Source organism: Nicotiana tabacum, chromosome 4 (genome assembly GCF_000715075.1).
Source record: "Nicotiana tabacum cultivar K326 chromosome 4, ASM71507v2, whole genome shotgun sequence".
NCBI lineage: Eukaryota > Viridiplantae > Streptophyta > Magnoliopsida > Solanales > Solanaceae > Nicotiana > Nicotiana tabacum.
In genome coordinates this window covers 4,114,538-4,131,241 of record NC_134083.1, presented here as the reverse complement: position 1 = coordinate 4,131,241, position 16,704 = coordinate 4,114,538, and the positions used below count along the sequence as shown (strand labels likewise).

At 37.1% G+C, this 16,704-nt stretch overlaps 2 protein-coding genes across 3 annotated transcripts; one reads left to right on the top strand and one right to left on the bottom strand.

Annotated features, from left to right (window-relative positions):
• Positions 1-266: 266 nt before the first annotated feature.
• LOC107827426 (glycylpeptide N-tetradecanoyltransferase 1-like) lies at positions 267-3,033 on the top strand. Its single transcript, XM_016654573.2, has 2 exons — positions 267-397; positions 1,369-3,033. Exon 2 carries the CDS (start codon positions 1,394-1,396, stop codon positions 2,690-2,692), a length of 1,299 nt encoding a protein of 432 aa, XP_016510059.2. The 5' UTR covers positions 267-397; positions 1,369-1,393; the 3' UTR covers positions 2,693-3,033.
• A 1,604-nt stretch (positions 3,034-4,637) lies between these two features.
• LOC107827424 (telomere repeat-binding factor 4-like) lies at positions 4,638-13,664 on the bottom strand. 2 transcript variants are annotated; one of them, XR_012708471.1, is made up of 6 exons: positions 13,248-13,664; positions 10,906-11,105; positions 9,546-9,630; positions 6,803-6,886; positions 5,235-5,622; positions 4,638-5,084 (listed from the first exon to the last, which is right to left on the bottom strand). XR_012708471.1 is itself a non-coding variant. In XM_016654572.2 (6 exons), exons 1-6 carry the CDS (start codon positions 13,395-13,397, stop codon positions 5,053-5,055), a joined length of 828 nt encoding a protein of 275 aa, XP_016510058.1. In that variant the 5' UTR covers positions 13,398-13,662; the 3' UTR covers positions 4,638-5,052. The 2 variants fall into 2 exon arrangements, 1 of the variants encoding a protein (XP_016510058.1); XM_016654572.2 differs by having other exon boundaries at positions 5,346-5,622; positions 13,248-13,662.
• Between the last annotated feature and the right edge of the window lie 3,040 nt (positions 13,665-16,704).

Sequence of the window (16,704 nt, the reverse complement as noted above, 5' to 3'; positions counted from 1 at the left end):
TCTAACTTTAAAAAGCTGAAACTCATTCACCCTTTTAAGTTCGAAATCAATAACACTTTCATGAATTAAAAAACATTGCTAATTTTCAATGACTTTTGAATTTGTGACTATTTTCAATTACAATGTCAAAAATGACTAGTTTTTTAACTTTTAAGTTTTCCGAACAAAACGGCCCAAAATGGAATGTATTAATCGAGCCCAAATAGAATGAGGAACAAAGCCCATAAATAAGGCCCATCTCCAATCTCCACCATTTCATATTCCGTCCATAGCTTCGTTGCTTCCAATTTCGACCTTTTAATATTCTTTGCGTTCTCCGGTACGCCTGCAGGTACCTCAATAAAGGCTCTGAAACCCTAGATCTCCGTCATCGACCAGAATTCACAATCCTTTGAAGGTTTGATTTCCTAATTCTATCATGCTTTATATTCTTTATTATTTTAGGAAAATTTAATTGATTTTGATTTAGATATTATGGAAATCTATGTGCTTTGATATTGTATTCTTATATATTATCACAGTATGCTCAATTTGGAATCAGTTGGTAGTTATCGTTGATATGAAGTGATCCAATAGTGAAAAATTGTTGCTTCATTTGATTTCTATCAAGAACGTAGTAATTCAGCTGGTAAACCAGCTGACCATATTTGTCAATAATTATAATGCAGCTTATTCTACTCTATGATTCCTTGGAGACAACAACTTTGGTCTAATATATTGCATGTGCTGTTATATATACATACACGTCAGTTTGATATTCTGATGGATACCATGTATATGCGAACATTACGATAGATAATATGTATATTTGATTGGAGTTCTTTCTTTATAAATGATAATGTGCTTTAAACATTTTACATCAAATATAAGATGTTTGTCGGCTGCTAGTGTGCTACCTACTTGAGCTGCACTAAATTTTGCTCATTTGGAATCAAGTAAATTTTGTATTAAGGCAAATAAATTTTGCTCATTTGGCGTGAAGTAGTTGCACTATGTACAGCAAAAACAATCTCTGTGTTACAATTCTGAGTTATTTATTAAATCTACTTTACGCCAAAAACCTAAATGATTTAAACGTTTGGCTCTCACTGAGGTGATACTGCCTTCGAACAAACCTCCAATTCCTTTCTTTCCAGAATAGACCATATTATAACAGCAGGGTACGTTGATCCAAACTATCTTGAGTTCCTTCTTTGTCTTCAATAAATAAAAGCTGTTAGCTACTTCCGTCAAAGTACCTGCCACAACCCATTTTATCCCCCTGATGCTTAGTTATATGTTCCAGATCTCTCTACCACTATACTGTATGTGTGTTGCTTATTTATGTAGCCCTTTGCTCTGGGTATTTAATTTATGATGTTATGGCAGAGAATAATATACTGAAGCTGGTGAAATGGCTGACGACACTAAGGCAACTGAGGGCCATAACTCCAGTTCTAATAATACTTTAGCTCCAGCAAATGGCAATGAGGTATCCATTGATTCCTTGGCTCGACAGGTCCAAGAATCTCTCTCCCTCGCAAAGAGACATAAGTTTTGGGAGACTCAACCTGTGGGTCAGTTTAAGGATCTTGGGGATGCAAGCTTGCCTGAAGGCCCTATTGAACCTCCAACTCCCTTATCAGAAGTTAAGCAGGAGCCGTACAACCTTCCAAGTCCATATGAGTGGACCACCTGTGATATGGACTTGGAGGAGATGTGCAATGAGGTCTATGTTCTCCTAACAAACAACTACGTTGAGGATGATGAGAACATGTTTAGGTTCAATTACTCGAAAGAATTTCTTCGATGGGCACTTCGCCCTCCAGGTTTCTACAGGAGCTGGCACATTGGAGTCAGAGTGAAGACCTCAAAAAAGTTGGTTGCTTTTATTACAGGGGTACCTGCAAGAATACGCGCTCGAGATACTGTTGTGACCATGGCAGAAATCAATTTTCTGTGTGTTCATAAGAAGCTTAGATCAAAAAGACTTGCTCCTGTCATGATAAAGGAGGTCACAAGGAGGGTTCATATGGAGAATATTTGGCAAGCTGCTTATACGGCTGGGGTGGTACTTCCAACACCTATATCAACCTGTCAATATTGGCATAGATCTTTGAATCCAAAGAAGCTAATTGACGTCGGGTTTTCCAGGCTTGGTGCAAGGATGACAATGAGCCGTACAATAAAGCTGTACAAGTTACCTGATCAGACTGTCACACCTGGGTTCAGAAAGATGGAACCCCATGATGTTCCTGCAGTAACTAGATTGCTTAGGAATTACTTGAAGCAGTTTGTGGTTGCACCTGACTTTGATGAAAATGATGTGGAACACTGGCTTCTGCCAAAGGAGGGTGTGATTGACAGTTATCTGGTCGAAAGCCCCGAGACTCATGAAATCACTGACTTCTGCAGTTTTTACACTCTTCCTTCGTCAATTCTTGGTAACCAGAATCATTCCACTCTAAAGGCTGCTTACTCGTATTACAATGTCTCTACAAAGACTCCGTTGATTCAGTTGATGAATGATGCCCTTATTGTGGCAAAACAGAAGGATTTTGATGTTTTCAACGCCCTAGATGTTATGCAGAACGAAAGTTTTTTGAAGGAACTGAAGTTTGGCCCTGGTGATGGGAAACTCCACTATTATCTCTACAACTATCGACTAAAGCATGTTTTGAGAGCGTCAGAGCTTGGGCTTGTACTCTTGTAATTGGAGGTTGCAAAACTGTTTGTCACTGTGGGGGAAGCATTTTGGAAATTTACACTAAATTCTACTGGAAAGTTACCTCAGTTCTGTTATATTTTGCTGGACTCCAACGCTGAAATTACGCTTGGATGTAGAACTTTTGAATAGTCTCTTTTGTTCAATATTTGTCTCTCCCTCTCTCAATGTTGCAGTTTCTGGTCTTCCCTGTTTCCTTGTGAGTATGGATAAGTTATAGTTCCAACTCTTTTCTCTTGATAAGCTGTCAACTCTTGACGTCCTTCCTAAGTCCGTTATTTGCTTGATTGAGGTTGCCATTAATAAAGCAGTTTTATCACATTCAGACATATTTATGATTCTAATTGGGCTTATTTTCTGTGGCTTTATACTTGTTAGATTAATTTATACCAAAAGGTCAAATGGGTTCTGGATTGTTGCATCAGGCAGTTTCAAAAATAAAAGAAAAAGACTTGTTGTCTAGCGGAGATTCTTGAGTTGTTGGCTTGCTTAAATATCGTGCAATATATAGTTTGTAGCGCATAGTTGAAAGTTGAATCCTCTTCCAGTGAAAGGGCACTTTTACAACTAATTCCCTTTGGGCTGTTAAGTTTTAGCTCACATAAGTCTCTTGGTATTTTTTAATAATAATTGTTACGGCCAGATCACCTTGCGTGCACTGGTTAGAGTTATACATGTATTAGTTATACAGGTATTAGTTATGCAGGAATAAGTAATGCATGTATTAGTTATGCAGGGATAAGTTATGCAAGGTTGAGTTATGTTGGGATTAGTTATGCATGGATTAATTATGCAAGGATTAATAATATAAATGTAATGTGAGTGTTATTTATTATTAGATTACTTTATTTTATTAAAATTGTTAGTATAGTTTAAATATATATTTTTAAACAAAAAAATACAAGTTTGAATAAAGGATATTCTTGTCATTTTGTGTTTTAATACAAGTATTACTAACACATGTATAAGTTATTCCACCTTCTACCCTGCATAAATAGTACATAGATTCCCTCATAACTTATACATGTATTAATTATGCGGAAAAGAAAACATGAACCAAACATTGTATTAGCAATGGTATATTTTATGTGGAAAAGAGGGGGAAAAAAAAACATTGTATAACTTATGCTAGCCTCTATGTGGAGATTATTTTTTCCCCTTCTTTTAACCAAACAATGTATAAAGTTATCCTAGTTTTAATACATGGATAACTCCTCTCTGACCGGCTACCAAACGACCCCTTATTACTTTTCACCGGTAGAAGTACCGGGTAACTCGTCCAAATCAACTTGCGTGCACCTTCATTAATTTCATATAATACTTATTGCTTTCCATCAGTAAAAGTACCAGGTAACTCGTCCACCAAGGCTTGGACAGACGACAAACCTCTTTGTTTCACGTATTATATAGAAAGACAACATAATCGTCGAATGTAATATACTCATCGAATAGGAAGCTGCCGCTACATTTTACTAACATTTCATTTTTGACCAGACGTATAATAAAGATTAGAATGTGTTTCCAGATGATCTTTAAAGGGCTTTCTCTTTTCTTTTTTCCTTCCACACCCCCAAGAAATAGCGAACCTCCTTTTTTCCTTTTTGTAGTTACTTGCAGAACTGAAACTGGCATTCCATGGCACGAAATACACAGCTGATTTACGCAAATGACTGGAGAAGTAAAGGACTTTAACGATTGAGCCTCTAGAGAATTGTATAAAAAGGGCAGTCCAGTGCACTAAGCTCCCGCTATGCAGGGGTTTAGGACAAACCTGAAGAGTTTTTCATTCCTATTTTCTACCTATCCAAGTTCGACACAGAATAAAATTCAAACTAACGTCAATAGAAAGCACGTTGGCATGCCGCTGGACTTCGCACATCTAAGAGGTAAACTCGAGCTAATTTAATACATGCTGTGCATCAGATCAAATCTATAGTCAACATAGCCAATTAGCCAGATGCACATAGGTAACCATAATAGAAACTAGTTGAAACACTAGCATGCCGAGTAATTGGAAAACAAATACCCCCAAGAAGCTGGCTGACTACCTATACCCCTCAAAATTAACTCCTTCGTCTATATTGTCTTCTCTCCGCTTAAAAAGACAGGAAAAATTCATTAGCAAATCTATGAACAGAAATTAGCAAAACTTAAATGTAAGAGTAGGATACACCAGATATTAATGACCGTGACATCTGAAGCTTCAGGTGTGGCCACAGTTTTTCTCAAGTATACTTCTACAAATAAAAAAATATGTTGGTTCTGGCATCCTGGGAACCCACTGCTATCAGAAAATGAAAATCGTCTCATCTCAATGAGCTGTATATACAATCCGTTGCTCTGACTGATCAAGCCAAGAGAACAATTTGACCTCGTGAACCTGGAAACAACACCAAGAAGAAAAGAAGCAAATCTTCAATTAGTAACTCCAACCCAAAGGTCTGCTGGCGGCTGCATTTAAATATTGAACCGTCAAAAACCTTAGTCATCCATGCATATCTAGCGCACAAGTTAACAACCAGAAACTTACATTGTTCATAGATCTCTTTGAAGAGTTGTAACATTGCATTTAGATATTAAACCGTCAAAAACCTTAGTCACCATACATATTTAGCACACAAGGTGACAACCAGACACTTACATTGTTCATAGATCTCTTTGAAGAGTTGTAACATTGACTCAGCATCCTCAGCCATTTTTGACACCCTTTCTGCATTATTAAGTGCTTCAGCTGCCAAAAAAGACTTCTCTTCTGCATCAGCAATCTTGTAAGCAGCAATCCCAGCAGCTTCTTTCATTGTTTCACAGGACACTTTTACAGCTGAATTTGGGGCTGGCCTTGGCAAGACATCCTTTTGTTTTGGAATAGTTATTTTGGTTTCTAATGTTGCATCCTTAATTTTATAGCAATTCTGGACCTGCATTTCATCAAATAGAGAGAAAAATGCTAAAACTTCACTTCAAGAATGTGGGAAAGCAAGGTTTTCCTGAATTTCCCGTGTGCGAATACTACATCGACCCCCCTCCCCTTTTGGGGTGGAGGGTTGCAGGTTTGCCAAAAATTCTAGTGGCTTGGACCTGAAAGTGATGCTTAATGGCACAGTTGCAGATAACGAGCCAAGACAAGACAACAACCCAGTATAATCCCACTAGTGGGGTCTGGGGAGGGTAGTGTGTACGCAGACCTTACCCCTACCCTGGGGTAGAGAGGCTGTTTTCAATAGACCCTCAACATCCTTCCCTCTAAGAACTCCCCACCTTGCTCTTGGGGTGACTCGAACTCACAACCTCTTGGTTGGAAGTGGAAGGTGGCTTACCATCAGAGCAACTCAAGACAAGGTTGTGTGAAAATAGTTATGTTTCCCTTAATCTTTGTTTTCGGTCGCAAAGAACTTAACATAAGATGCCATCACTCTGTGTAATTCAAAGAACACAATTCCGATCGAAGGCTGATCTGCAATTACTTTGCAAGTTGGAAATTTGAAAGAACATGGACCTTCATTTTTTCCTGAAGGCTGCAATATCAGGCTTAATTAACCAATGACTGCTGAGTTAAAGCTAAGTTCAATGACACTTAGGTGAATAAAATATATGCTGATGAAGAACTGGTGAAGTTTCTCCCAGATAAGACAATAATAAAGCAATTTCAAGAAGCAGTCAGACTCTCGGAGCATATGTGCAAATGAGCTGGAGTGAGCTCAAAGCAACAGTGCATTTGAAGAGTAAACCGAGAAGAGCTGAGAAAGAAGAAAAAAAGTGGGGAAAAGGGAAGAACAAAAGACAAGAAAATTAGGTTCATTCATCAACTACTCTTTACAATGCTTAACTTACACTATATAACGGGCAAGTGATGTCAAGCTGGAATAATAGGACTAAGGCGGGGTCAAACTACAGTAATAGAAACTTGGCCTAATATCTTAATTCCTTACAGCATAGGATGCATCAATTGAACCACAGCTGTCCAAATTCCTCAATTTGAATGGTAAAACAAGTAGAATCATTCATCAACATGAGATGAGTAGTAAATAATGAAGTAGATTAGTGTTGCAGTCAAGAAAATACACCAAGAAGCTTACTAGGGGATGCAAAATTATTTACCCTTTCGAGTTTTCCTTTCAAAACAAGTCTTCTCAGCTTGGAACTTAATAACCTTCTAAAATTTTGTGGTACTTCATGTCGTTGCTGCAATAAAGAGCAGAATAGAGTCAACATCCTTTAATAAGTATAAATTCAATTAGTCAAATGGAAGTATCACTAAAAGTTGAAGATCAAAGAATAGAGAGGGATAGAGTCAACTTCCTTTGTCAAGTATAAATGCAATGAGTAGTAAAAAAGGAATTATAACAAAAACGTTACCAGAAGATCATACAACACTTTTTTTAGTTCATTTTTTTAAAAGCCAAACACAAAGGATCACATACAGCAGTTAGATCTATCAACAGATCAAAAACCTAAAGCAAAAAGGGCATCACTTACTCTATTTGGATTCAGCATTAAATTTATACAACAAATGTGTGTCTGTATTACACCGAAGCCTCTTTTTCTTTAGTTATCAGTGGTCTCCAGCCGTCTGTCCAGCCCCACAAGCAAAGTTGCCATGGTACTCTTACTAGCCAAATATGGAAGTGGCCTCGCAGCCACACCAAATTCCGTAGCTGTAATTCAAACCTAGGATCCCCAGGTTGTTACTACCATACCTCAACCGCTCGTATTGCATGGTAGCATAGGCTCACTGATTAAAGACAGGTTAAAGTATTTGTATGCCCAAAATCATGTTACTGCAAAACATACCTCGACATTTTAAAATATCCTTAAATTCAACTCCCTATTTTCAATTTTTGGAAATAAACCACACTCCAGGAGTGAATGAAGTCATTTTCTCTGCTCTTGTATTTGCCCTATGAGATCTATAATGAAGTTTAGAATTTACAACGTTCTCAGCAAAAGGAAAAGAGGCTGAAAAAAGGAAAAAGGTTATCTTGAATTGCATATTTCAATGTTTTCTAAATAGAGGATGAGAACCTTAAAGGCTGGCCAAGCACAAATCCCCACAGGAAACTGAACATGGTGGAAGTTTCACATGAATTGTCATAAACCTTTGGAAGATAACCATGAGTGTCAAATAAAAATATGTCTATTAACAAGTAGTATTAGATAAACATGTAACCTTGAATTGCCTTGTTATCGTGGAAAAAACTAGGGCAAAGAGGGCAAACCTAGAACCTAGGATTCATCGGTACATTTAACACACATATTGTTTGCTGAAGGAAATTGCCTCCACATCATGGCCAAAGAACTCCAACTCTCTACAGGAAAAAAGGTTGATCCTTTCTTTTGATAAGTAAATAAGTATTTTATTAATGAAACAACAGCACTGAACTACAACAACAACAACAACAACATACCCAGTAAAAATCCCACTAGTGGGGTCTGGGGAGGGTAGAGTGTACGCAGACCTTACCCCCATCCCGGAAGGGTAGAGAGGATGTTTCCGTGAGACCCTCGGCTCAACAGAAGAGACAATGATATCAGAAAAGAAACGAAATAAAAGATCTGTTACAACAAAAGAAGCCAGAGAAGTAATAATATCATCTTAAGAGACACCAAATAAGTGAAAGGGAATGCAATAACACAAAACTATGCAAAACAACAAAATAGTGTGAACACAACATAGACCGCTAACAGACATAGACAAAACACTCTATCAGACTACCTGGTACAAAGAGGGAAAAACCCTCTACTACCCCCTAGCCTACAACCCTAATGCTCGACCTCCACACGTTCCTATCAAGAGCCATGTCCTCGGAAATCTGAAGTCGCACCATATTGTGCCTGATCACCTCGCCCCAATACTTCTTAGGCCGCCCTCTACCTCTTCTCGTGCCTGCCAAAGCTAACCGCTCGCACCTCCTAACCGGGGCATCTATGGTTCTCCTTCGCACGTGCCCGAACCATCTAAGCCTCGCTTCCCGCATCCTGTCGTCCACGGGAGCAACGCCCACCCTCTCCCGAATATCTTCATTCCTTATCTTATCCAGTTTAGTAAGCTCGCACATCCATCTCAACATCCTCATTTCGGCTACTTTCATCTTCTGGATAAGTGAATTCTTAAACAGGCCAACACTCAGCCCCATATAACATAGACGGCCTAACCATCGCTCTGTAGAACTTACCTTTGAGTTTCGGTGGCACCTTCTTGTCACACAGGACTCCAGACGCTAATCGCTATTTCATCCACCCCACCCCAATACGGTGCGTGACATCCCGTCGATCTCTCCATCTCCCTGGATAATTGACCCTAGGTACTTGAAACTTTCTCTCTTGGGGATGACTTATGAGTCGAGCCTCACTACCACGTCCGCTTCCCCCGTCACGCCGTTGAACTTACACTCCAGATATTCCGTCTTAGTCCTACTCAACTTGAAACCTTTGGACTCCAGGGCCTGCCTCCAAACCACCAGTCTCTCATTAACACCGCTACGCGTCTCATCAATCAGAACTATAGGATCAAAAGTTCAAGACATAGTTACATATTGTGCAAGTCCCAATTGTATCTAACATGGCATCTACATCATCAGTACAGAGACCAGATTGCACCAAGAAGATAACAAAGAGATAAAAGTTTATGCTTATGAAGCTAAAAGAATTCATGCAGCCCAACACGCCATGTCTGGTTCAATTGACTTCTTTAAGTCTGAAATTCATGGAAAATTCATTAAGATGTCAACTGGAAAGGCAGAAGAAGCAAAACAAAACATGTCAACATGAAGATTATGAAGCCAAATAAGCATGACTTTCCCATGGAAGTTTGATGCAATAACTATAAGCTGATTGAGCTCACCTCAATAAATCCCACAATGGCACCAAGATCACATCCATTTGAACACTTCATGGATGATAAGGCTTCAAAAATCATATCATTATACCTGGAAGTATGACAGAGTCATGAACATATGATGATGAAAGCCACCAAACTTGCATAATTTAGTATGAATTTCTACGACAGGTCTGAGGATGGGTCAGTAGTGGAGGTAAAAGCAGGCTGAGAAAGATACATATCCTAAGCATTTTTAAGTTCAAATGTAAATGCAGACCCCGACAGGATCTCATTGAGAAAACTCAAGGTGTCCAGTACCCAATCCTTAAAAATTGACTACAGCCATTCTTCCCAAGCCCAACACGAGCAATATATACTTTCTCGACCTCAATATGGCACATGCAATAATCTCATATTTATTTTAGTAATAGATATTTGCTTTTCCATATTTCCACCTCAATTTACACCATTGTAGTTTTGACCTTATGTTGTATAGAATTTAAGGGAAGAAAAAAGAAGAATTATAAGCTATGTTATGACCACATCAAAATGGACAAGTGTGTCATAATCTAATGATAAACTTCATCAAACCAAAGATATAACCCAAAAGAAAAGATCCAAACAAATGCAGAAAGCAAACTGTCGAGGGTCTATCGGAAACAGTCTCTGTACCTTCACAAGGTAGGGGAAAGGTTGCGTACACACTACATCCCCAGACCCCACTTGTGGGATCACACTGGTTTTTTTATTGTTGTTATTGTTGAATGCAAAAAACCAACGGCTATGCAAAAGATCCTATTGAAATAGCTTTAACTTCTAGATAGTGAAAGACCAACCAGTACTGTCATGCAAGAAATGCTATTTCTATTTTTTTTTCCGATATTAGGCTACATTCTTTTGTATCTACTATCACAAATACACTTACGTAGTTTTCCTCTTTCCTTTCACACACTTTTGTAGTTTATTTTCTTCTTCTTGAGCCGAGGGTCTTTCGGAAAAGCCTATCTACCCCTCCGGGGTAGGGGTAAGGTCTGCGTACACTCTACCCTCCCCAGACCCCACTTGTGGGATTTTACTGGGTTGTTGTTGTTGTTGTTGTTGTACTCCTTTTCCTTCTCTCCTTTTTCTGCAGGAAGAGGTGAGGCTAGTGGGGAGTGCAGGAGAAATTTCCTTCGTACGAAATTATAACTAATTTCTTGCTCCCCCCTTCAGCTAGCGAGAAGGAGAAGGAAATGATACTAACAAGCAAGTTTTAACAAAATTTATTTCCTGACGGAACTTTTTAAGAAGTATAAATGCATACACAAATAGTAAGTCTTGAAAAGTTCAACAATATAGCTGCTAAGCGTACAAGTAATACAAGAAGCTAAAAGGAGTCACCTACTTCGGAGCATTCTTGCTTCCTTGTGGGCTTTCGGGAGAACCATCCATGGCGTCATTCTCGGGCGCTGAAGTAATAGCCAAAGGAGTTTGAACAGTAGAAGGTGCAAGTGCACTTATTGTCTTTGGTCTTGCACGAGAAAATCCAGATTTATCTTTAGAGCCTTGCGCAGCAGTGCTAAAACCCATATTTCGCCATTTATCCTATTCATAGAGACCAAAGAAAGTGTAATGACTATCATGTTGAGTCTGAAAACTTGCTAAAATCCTCTTCTGGATGAGAGACTGCCACATTTGCAATACAACAGAAATTAGCAGAAGCAGAAATTCCACAAAGAGACCGAGATCTTAGCTCCAGGAGCAAAGGTTTCACTGCATATCTTATAACTGGAGTCCCACCTTTTTCTGATCAAGTTCCTTCACAACTGGAAAATCCAGTTAGATTAAGGATGTTGCACTTGTCTTAGTGATTGAAAGAAAACAATACTCTCTTTTGTAGCAATAAACATTCCTAGTATAGTTTTTTATCTAAATGGACATTGTCCAAACAAAATTTGATAAGTATGTTAAAGAGACTAAGTTTGGGCATAAGCACCAGCATAAATAAAGTTCCATCTTTGATAAATTTTCCTCTATCCACAAGTTGTTACCTTGACTCCATATGGGTATTATAATTATATGTTGGTTTAAGGAAAGGCTAAACTAGAATTAAAGGTAACTTCTTCAGGTTGAGTTAATTAGGTTAGAGACCGGCCCATATGACTTTTAAGATTGAAAAAAATTTCATCATGGAGGAAAGTTAACATGATTTTGAAACAAACAAAAGAGACGAATGAAAGTCTTTTTTGCAATAAAGGAAGAATATAACATAGATCCCACTCCACAGTTATACTCCATACTATGTTCTTCCCCTATGAAAAGGCAAATCAAGGTCAACTAACAATGATTAATGAAAGCCAAATATATTTAACATCAAAGGGAAAGGAAGGTGAAATGACATTTTCGCAGCAACCCTAGTCTTTCATTGTAATCTTAAGCCATCTCATTTCAGGGACAACACAGGAAATGATACTTCATCCGGCTGTATTTGGTATCCTTAGTGGTTAAGTCAATAAAGACGCTATGTTCCCATGGCCGCAATAGAGATATTAAGCAGATGGGAAAAGGGAGACTGTTCCACCTCAGGTCCCAGTCGCCAGATGATTTGAGAAGGACCTAAAAGACCTATAATGTGAAGGGAAAAAAAACACAGCGAAGGAACAGCCAGGGAAAAACCAAAGCACAAGGAATTTTATGAAAATTGAGAACAAAAAGTATATACATACATATCCAGAGCGAATGTTATGTGGAAAGGAAGAACTTAATCTTTGGGAATGGGAGAGGTCATTTATCCAGAAGTTAACTCATGATAGTGGTCCAGCCCTATATGGAAATTACCTGAAAGTGTTTGCTTTTTACCTCAAATTTAAATTGCCACTCAGCATTCCACATCATTGTTTACCAACTTCAGCAAGTTTCCTATGAGTATGTAGTATTTTTTAAGATTTTGAAGGGTGGAAAGGTGAGAAAGACAACATTTTTAATTAAGCGTGACAAAGACAACATATGAAGGTGATGTTTTCAACGAAAAATATACGGATGTATTATCAAACAAACATCAATGATAAACCAGGAGACGTAAAGCACAGGGAATATAACTAGCTATACTGAAGTGTAAAGCAGCATGGACAACAACATGCAACTCTGTCACCTATCAGAATGGTTGTCAGATGAGCACACAATCAGGGTGGTAAAGCAGATAAGGAAAACAAACCATAATCTACTTTTACACTAGCATTTTCCACCTGAATAACCCCTAGAAGGGCCATCATAATCTACATTCTCTTAATATACTACAAAGAGTGGTGTATAGCAGTATAGCAATTAGCACCAGCAGAGAGGAAGTTGGCTGATAACTCTACTTCAATTAGCACATGTCGCAACCATATCTTTTTATTGCTACAAGATGAATATAGCAATATTTAACTCGTTGATACAAATAAAGGAGTTGCAATGCCCAACATCTATGATGCAATAGACCAGAAATCACAACAGTTAGAAGCAGCCTCGTGACAAATGAACAATATTATACTGATGCTCGATATTCCAAAAAAACACGGGACAAAAATCAATACGATAAAACAACACACATTGTAACATCAAGGGAAACACATTAACCCTAGTCCTAAATTTCAACTTTCAAGTATAAATTCTGCGTAAGGTCAACCCAAAACAAAAGTAAAGGAATACAACACACACAAACAAATGAATATACACCAAAAAGAAAAAAGAAGAAAAAAGAGAAACCTTGAGGTCGATGTTGGAGCGATTAGTCAAAAAGCGCGCGAATTCAGGATCCCTGAGGATGTTCTTCCACCTTCCGGTGCCGTGCTTTGCCACACCGGCTTTTAGGGCTCCTTCTTCCTCCGACGTCCACTTCACTTTCTGGTTCCCCATCTCTCTCTTTCCAACGCTCAATCTTCTAGAACCTACGAGCGTTTTCTCTTTCTATAAAAGTATCGGAGGAATGGTTTACGTGTTCTCGAAGAAGAATCCAGAAACACTTTCAACAATGGCGGAACCCCGCTGAGGGGATTAAAAGCAGAACGTCAACAATGTAGAAGCCAGATTTTGTTAATCTGATATTTCCAAAGAAAGAAATGAGTAATTTCCTACTATTATAAAGCTCCCGCCAGAGAACAAATTCGATCGGTTATGGGAGGGTCCTTTTTTCACCTTATTTTATAGGAATAGTATTTTGTGTAAATTTTAAGAATTCCTATAATCAGTCCCAAGTCCCAACTTATTGGAAATTGACGCATAATTACTGTGTTTTAAAAATTCAAACAATGAATAAAATTACTATGAGATAATGGTAGAAATGGGTGGTAAAGTCACTTTTTAATACGGTATTTAGTTTTTATCCAATATTTTTAATGCCGAGCAAAAATAGTCACTACTTTATTAAAATTAATTCGAAAAGACGTTCCTTTCTTCATGAGTGCTATGTAAATATTAAGGACATGGTGTCCTTAATATTTACACTGCACACATGAAGATAAGAACGTTATGTCCTTAATATTTACACTACACGTATGAAATTAAGGACATGATGTCCTAAAGTTTAACAACAGAAAGTGCAAATACATGACACTTCCTTAATATTTACACAGCATTCATGAAGTTAAGAACATCATATCCTTAATATTTATACAACACTCATAAAGTTAAGGACACTATGTCCTTGACATTTACACTGTACACATAATGTTAAAGACATCATGTCCTTAACATTTACACTGCACATATGAAGTTAAGGACATGAGGTCATAAAGTTTAACAACAGAAGGTGCAAATACAAGTTAAGGACATTATGTCCTTAACATTTACACTGTACACATAAAGTTAAAGACGTCATGTCCTTAACATTTACACTGCACATATGAAGTTAAGGATATTATGTCCTAAAGTTTAACAACGGAAGGTGCAAATACAAGACACTTTGTCCTTACACAGCATTCATAAAGTTAAGGACACCATGTCCTTAATATTTACACAGCACTCATGTCTAGTAAACTATATCCATTTTTTACATAGCACTTTTCCGTTTGCATCTGTATCCATTTTTTTTATTAAAAGCGTTTTAAAAAGACGATTTTGCCCTTCTTTAATAAAAGATTATTGACAAAACTGTAAACTGCAGGGCAAAACTTCAGCATGTTTGGGTATGAAGTTATAGCAAATGAACTAAATAACTTCAGCATGCATTATAAAAAACTAATTAGAAAATTGCATACTGCAGGATAAAAATTTAAGCATGTTTAGTATGAAGTTTTAGCAAATGAACTAAAAAACTTCAGCTTGTTTAGACTGAAGTTTCGGATAAAATTTATGACAAAACTGTAGACTGCATGATAAAATTTTAGCATATTTTGGTATGAAGTTTTAGCAAATGAACTAAATAACTTCAGCATGCATTAGCAAAAACTCATTAGAAAATTACATACTGCAAGACAAAAAATTAAGTATGTTTAGTATGAAATTTTAGCAAATGAACTAAAAACTTAAGCATATTTAGTTTGAAGTTTTAGCTAGGGCTGCTTATCGGGCGGATTGGGCGGTTAATTACTCTTAACGGTTTGGCTTAACGGTTATCGGCTTTTAAATGTATTAATCCGCTAGCCACCCGATAAGATATCGGGCGGATTGGTATCGGTTTAGCTCTTATCGGGCGGTTATTGGACGGTTTATCGGCCTAATTCAATCTATATTGCGTGTATTAATTGTTTGTTGACCGCCTAGCATACAAATTCAGAATAGGAAATTATACATTGAGTCCAGACGTACATGTCTGTTAACGCCTACATAAGAATGATGTAGTGTGTCATGTGTTATAGAGTGAAAAAAGATGTGGCACAACACTGCTGTTCTTCTATTAAACATAGACAACATGCATTAGTTTTAAAAAACAAAAGCAGAGGTGAACCATAGATATCAACTTAAACAATCTTGTTGTAGGGTGGGAGAATAAGCTAAGCTAAGCCAAGTCTGGGATCTTTTGATGCATAGTACGTAAGGGTTCTGATTATTTAGGAATTAGGCGTTAGAACTTAGAGATAGAGTACTGGAAGAAGTGGAAGGGTTTTTGATCTTTAATATATATATATATATATATATATATATATATATATATATATATATATATATATTCTTAACGGGTTAACGGATTATCCGTTAAGAAAATTGAATAATCCGCCCCCAAACCGATAAGTCGTTAATAAAAAAAATTTAATTCGTTCCCCGTCCGTTAAACCGTTAACCCGATACTAATAAGCCATTAAGCTTCGATTTCGGTTCGATTTTCGGTTTCGGTTTGGTTTTGAACATCCCTAGTTTTAGCAAATGAACTAAAAAACTTCAGCTTGTTTAGACTGAAGTTTCAGATAAAACTCATGATAAAACTGTAAACTGCATGACAAAACTTTAGCATGTTGTGGTATGAAATTTTAACAAATGAACTAAATAATTTCAGCATGCATTAACAAAAACTCATTAGAAAATTATATACTGCAAGACAAAAACTTAGCATGTTTAGTCTGAAGTTTTAGCAAATGAACTAAAAACTTAGACATATTTAGTCTCAAGTTTTAGCAAATTAACTAAAAAATTTAAGCATGTTTAGTATGAAGTTTTAGCAAATGAACTAAATAACTTCAGCATGCATTAGCAAAAACTCATTAGAAAATTACATACTGCAAGACAAAAATTTAAGCATGTTTAGTCTGAAGTTTTAGCAAATGAACTAAAAAACTTATGCATGTTTAGTATGAAGTTTTAGCAAACGAACTAAAAAACTTAAGCATGTAGTCTGAAATTTTAGCAATTGAACTAAATAACTTAAGCATGTTTGGTCTGAAATTTTAGCAAATGAACTAAGAAACTTAAGCATGTTTAGTCTGAATTTTTAGCAAATAAACTAAATAACTTCAGCATGTTTAGACTGAAGTTTCGGATAAAACTCATGATAAAACTGTAGACTCGCGAGATAAATAACTTCAGCATGCATTAGCATGAAGTTTTAGCTTCAATGTAAAACAACTTCATGCTATATTAGCATGAAGTTTTAATTTCAACATGAAACAACTTCATGCTACATTAGCATGAAGTTTTAGCTTCAAGGTGAAATAACTTTATGCAAGTGTGATTCCGAAGATGAATCTGGACAAGTTTCTGATTTTTTGATAAAACTGCTGAGAGGAGAGGG

Bases quoted from the DNA above. Each gene is read 5' to 3' on its own strand.
- LOC107827426 (XM_016654573.2), top strand. From the start codon at position 1,394: ATGGCTGACGACACTAAGGCAACTGAGGGCCATAACTCCAGTTCTAAT.
- LOC107827424 (XM_016654572.2), bottom strand. From the start codon at position 13,397: ATGGGGAACCAGAAAGTGAAGTGGACGTCGGAGGAAGAAGGAGCCCTA. The intron at 6,887-9,545 runs GTGAGCTCAATC...TCTTTATTGCAG, and splicing joins CCATTGTGGGATTTATTGAG to CAACGACATGAAGTACCACA. The intron at 5,085-5,345 runs GTAAGTGTCTGG...TGTTGTTTCCAG, and splicing joins CAAAGAGATCTATGAACAAT to GTTCACGAGGTCAAATTGTT.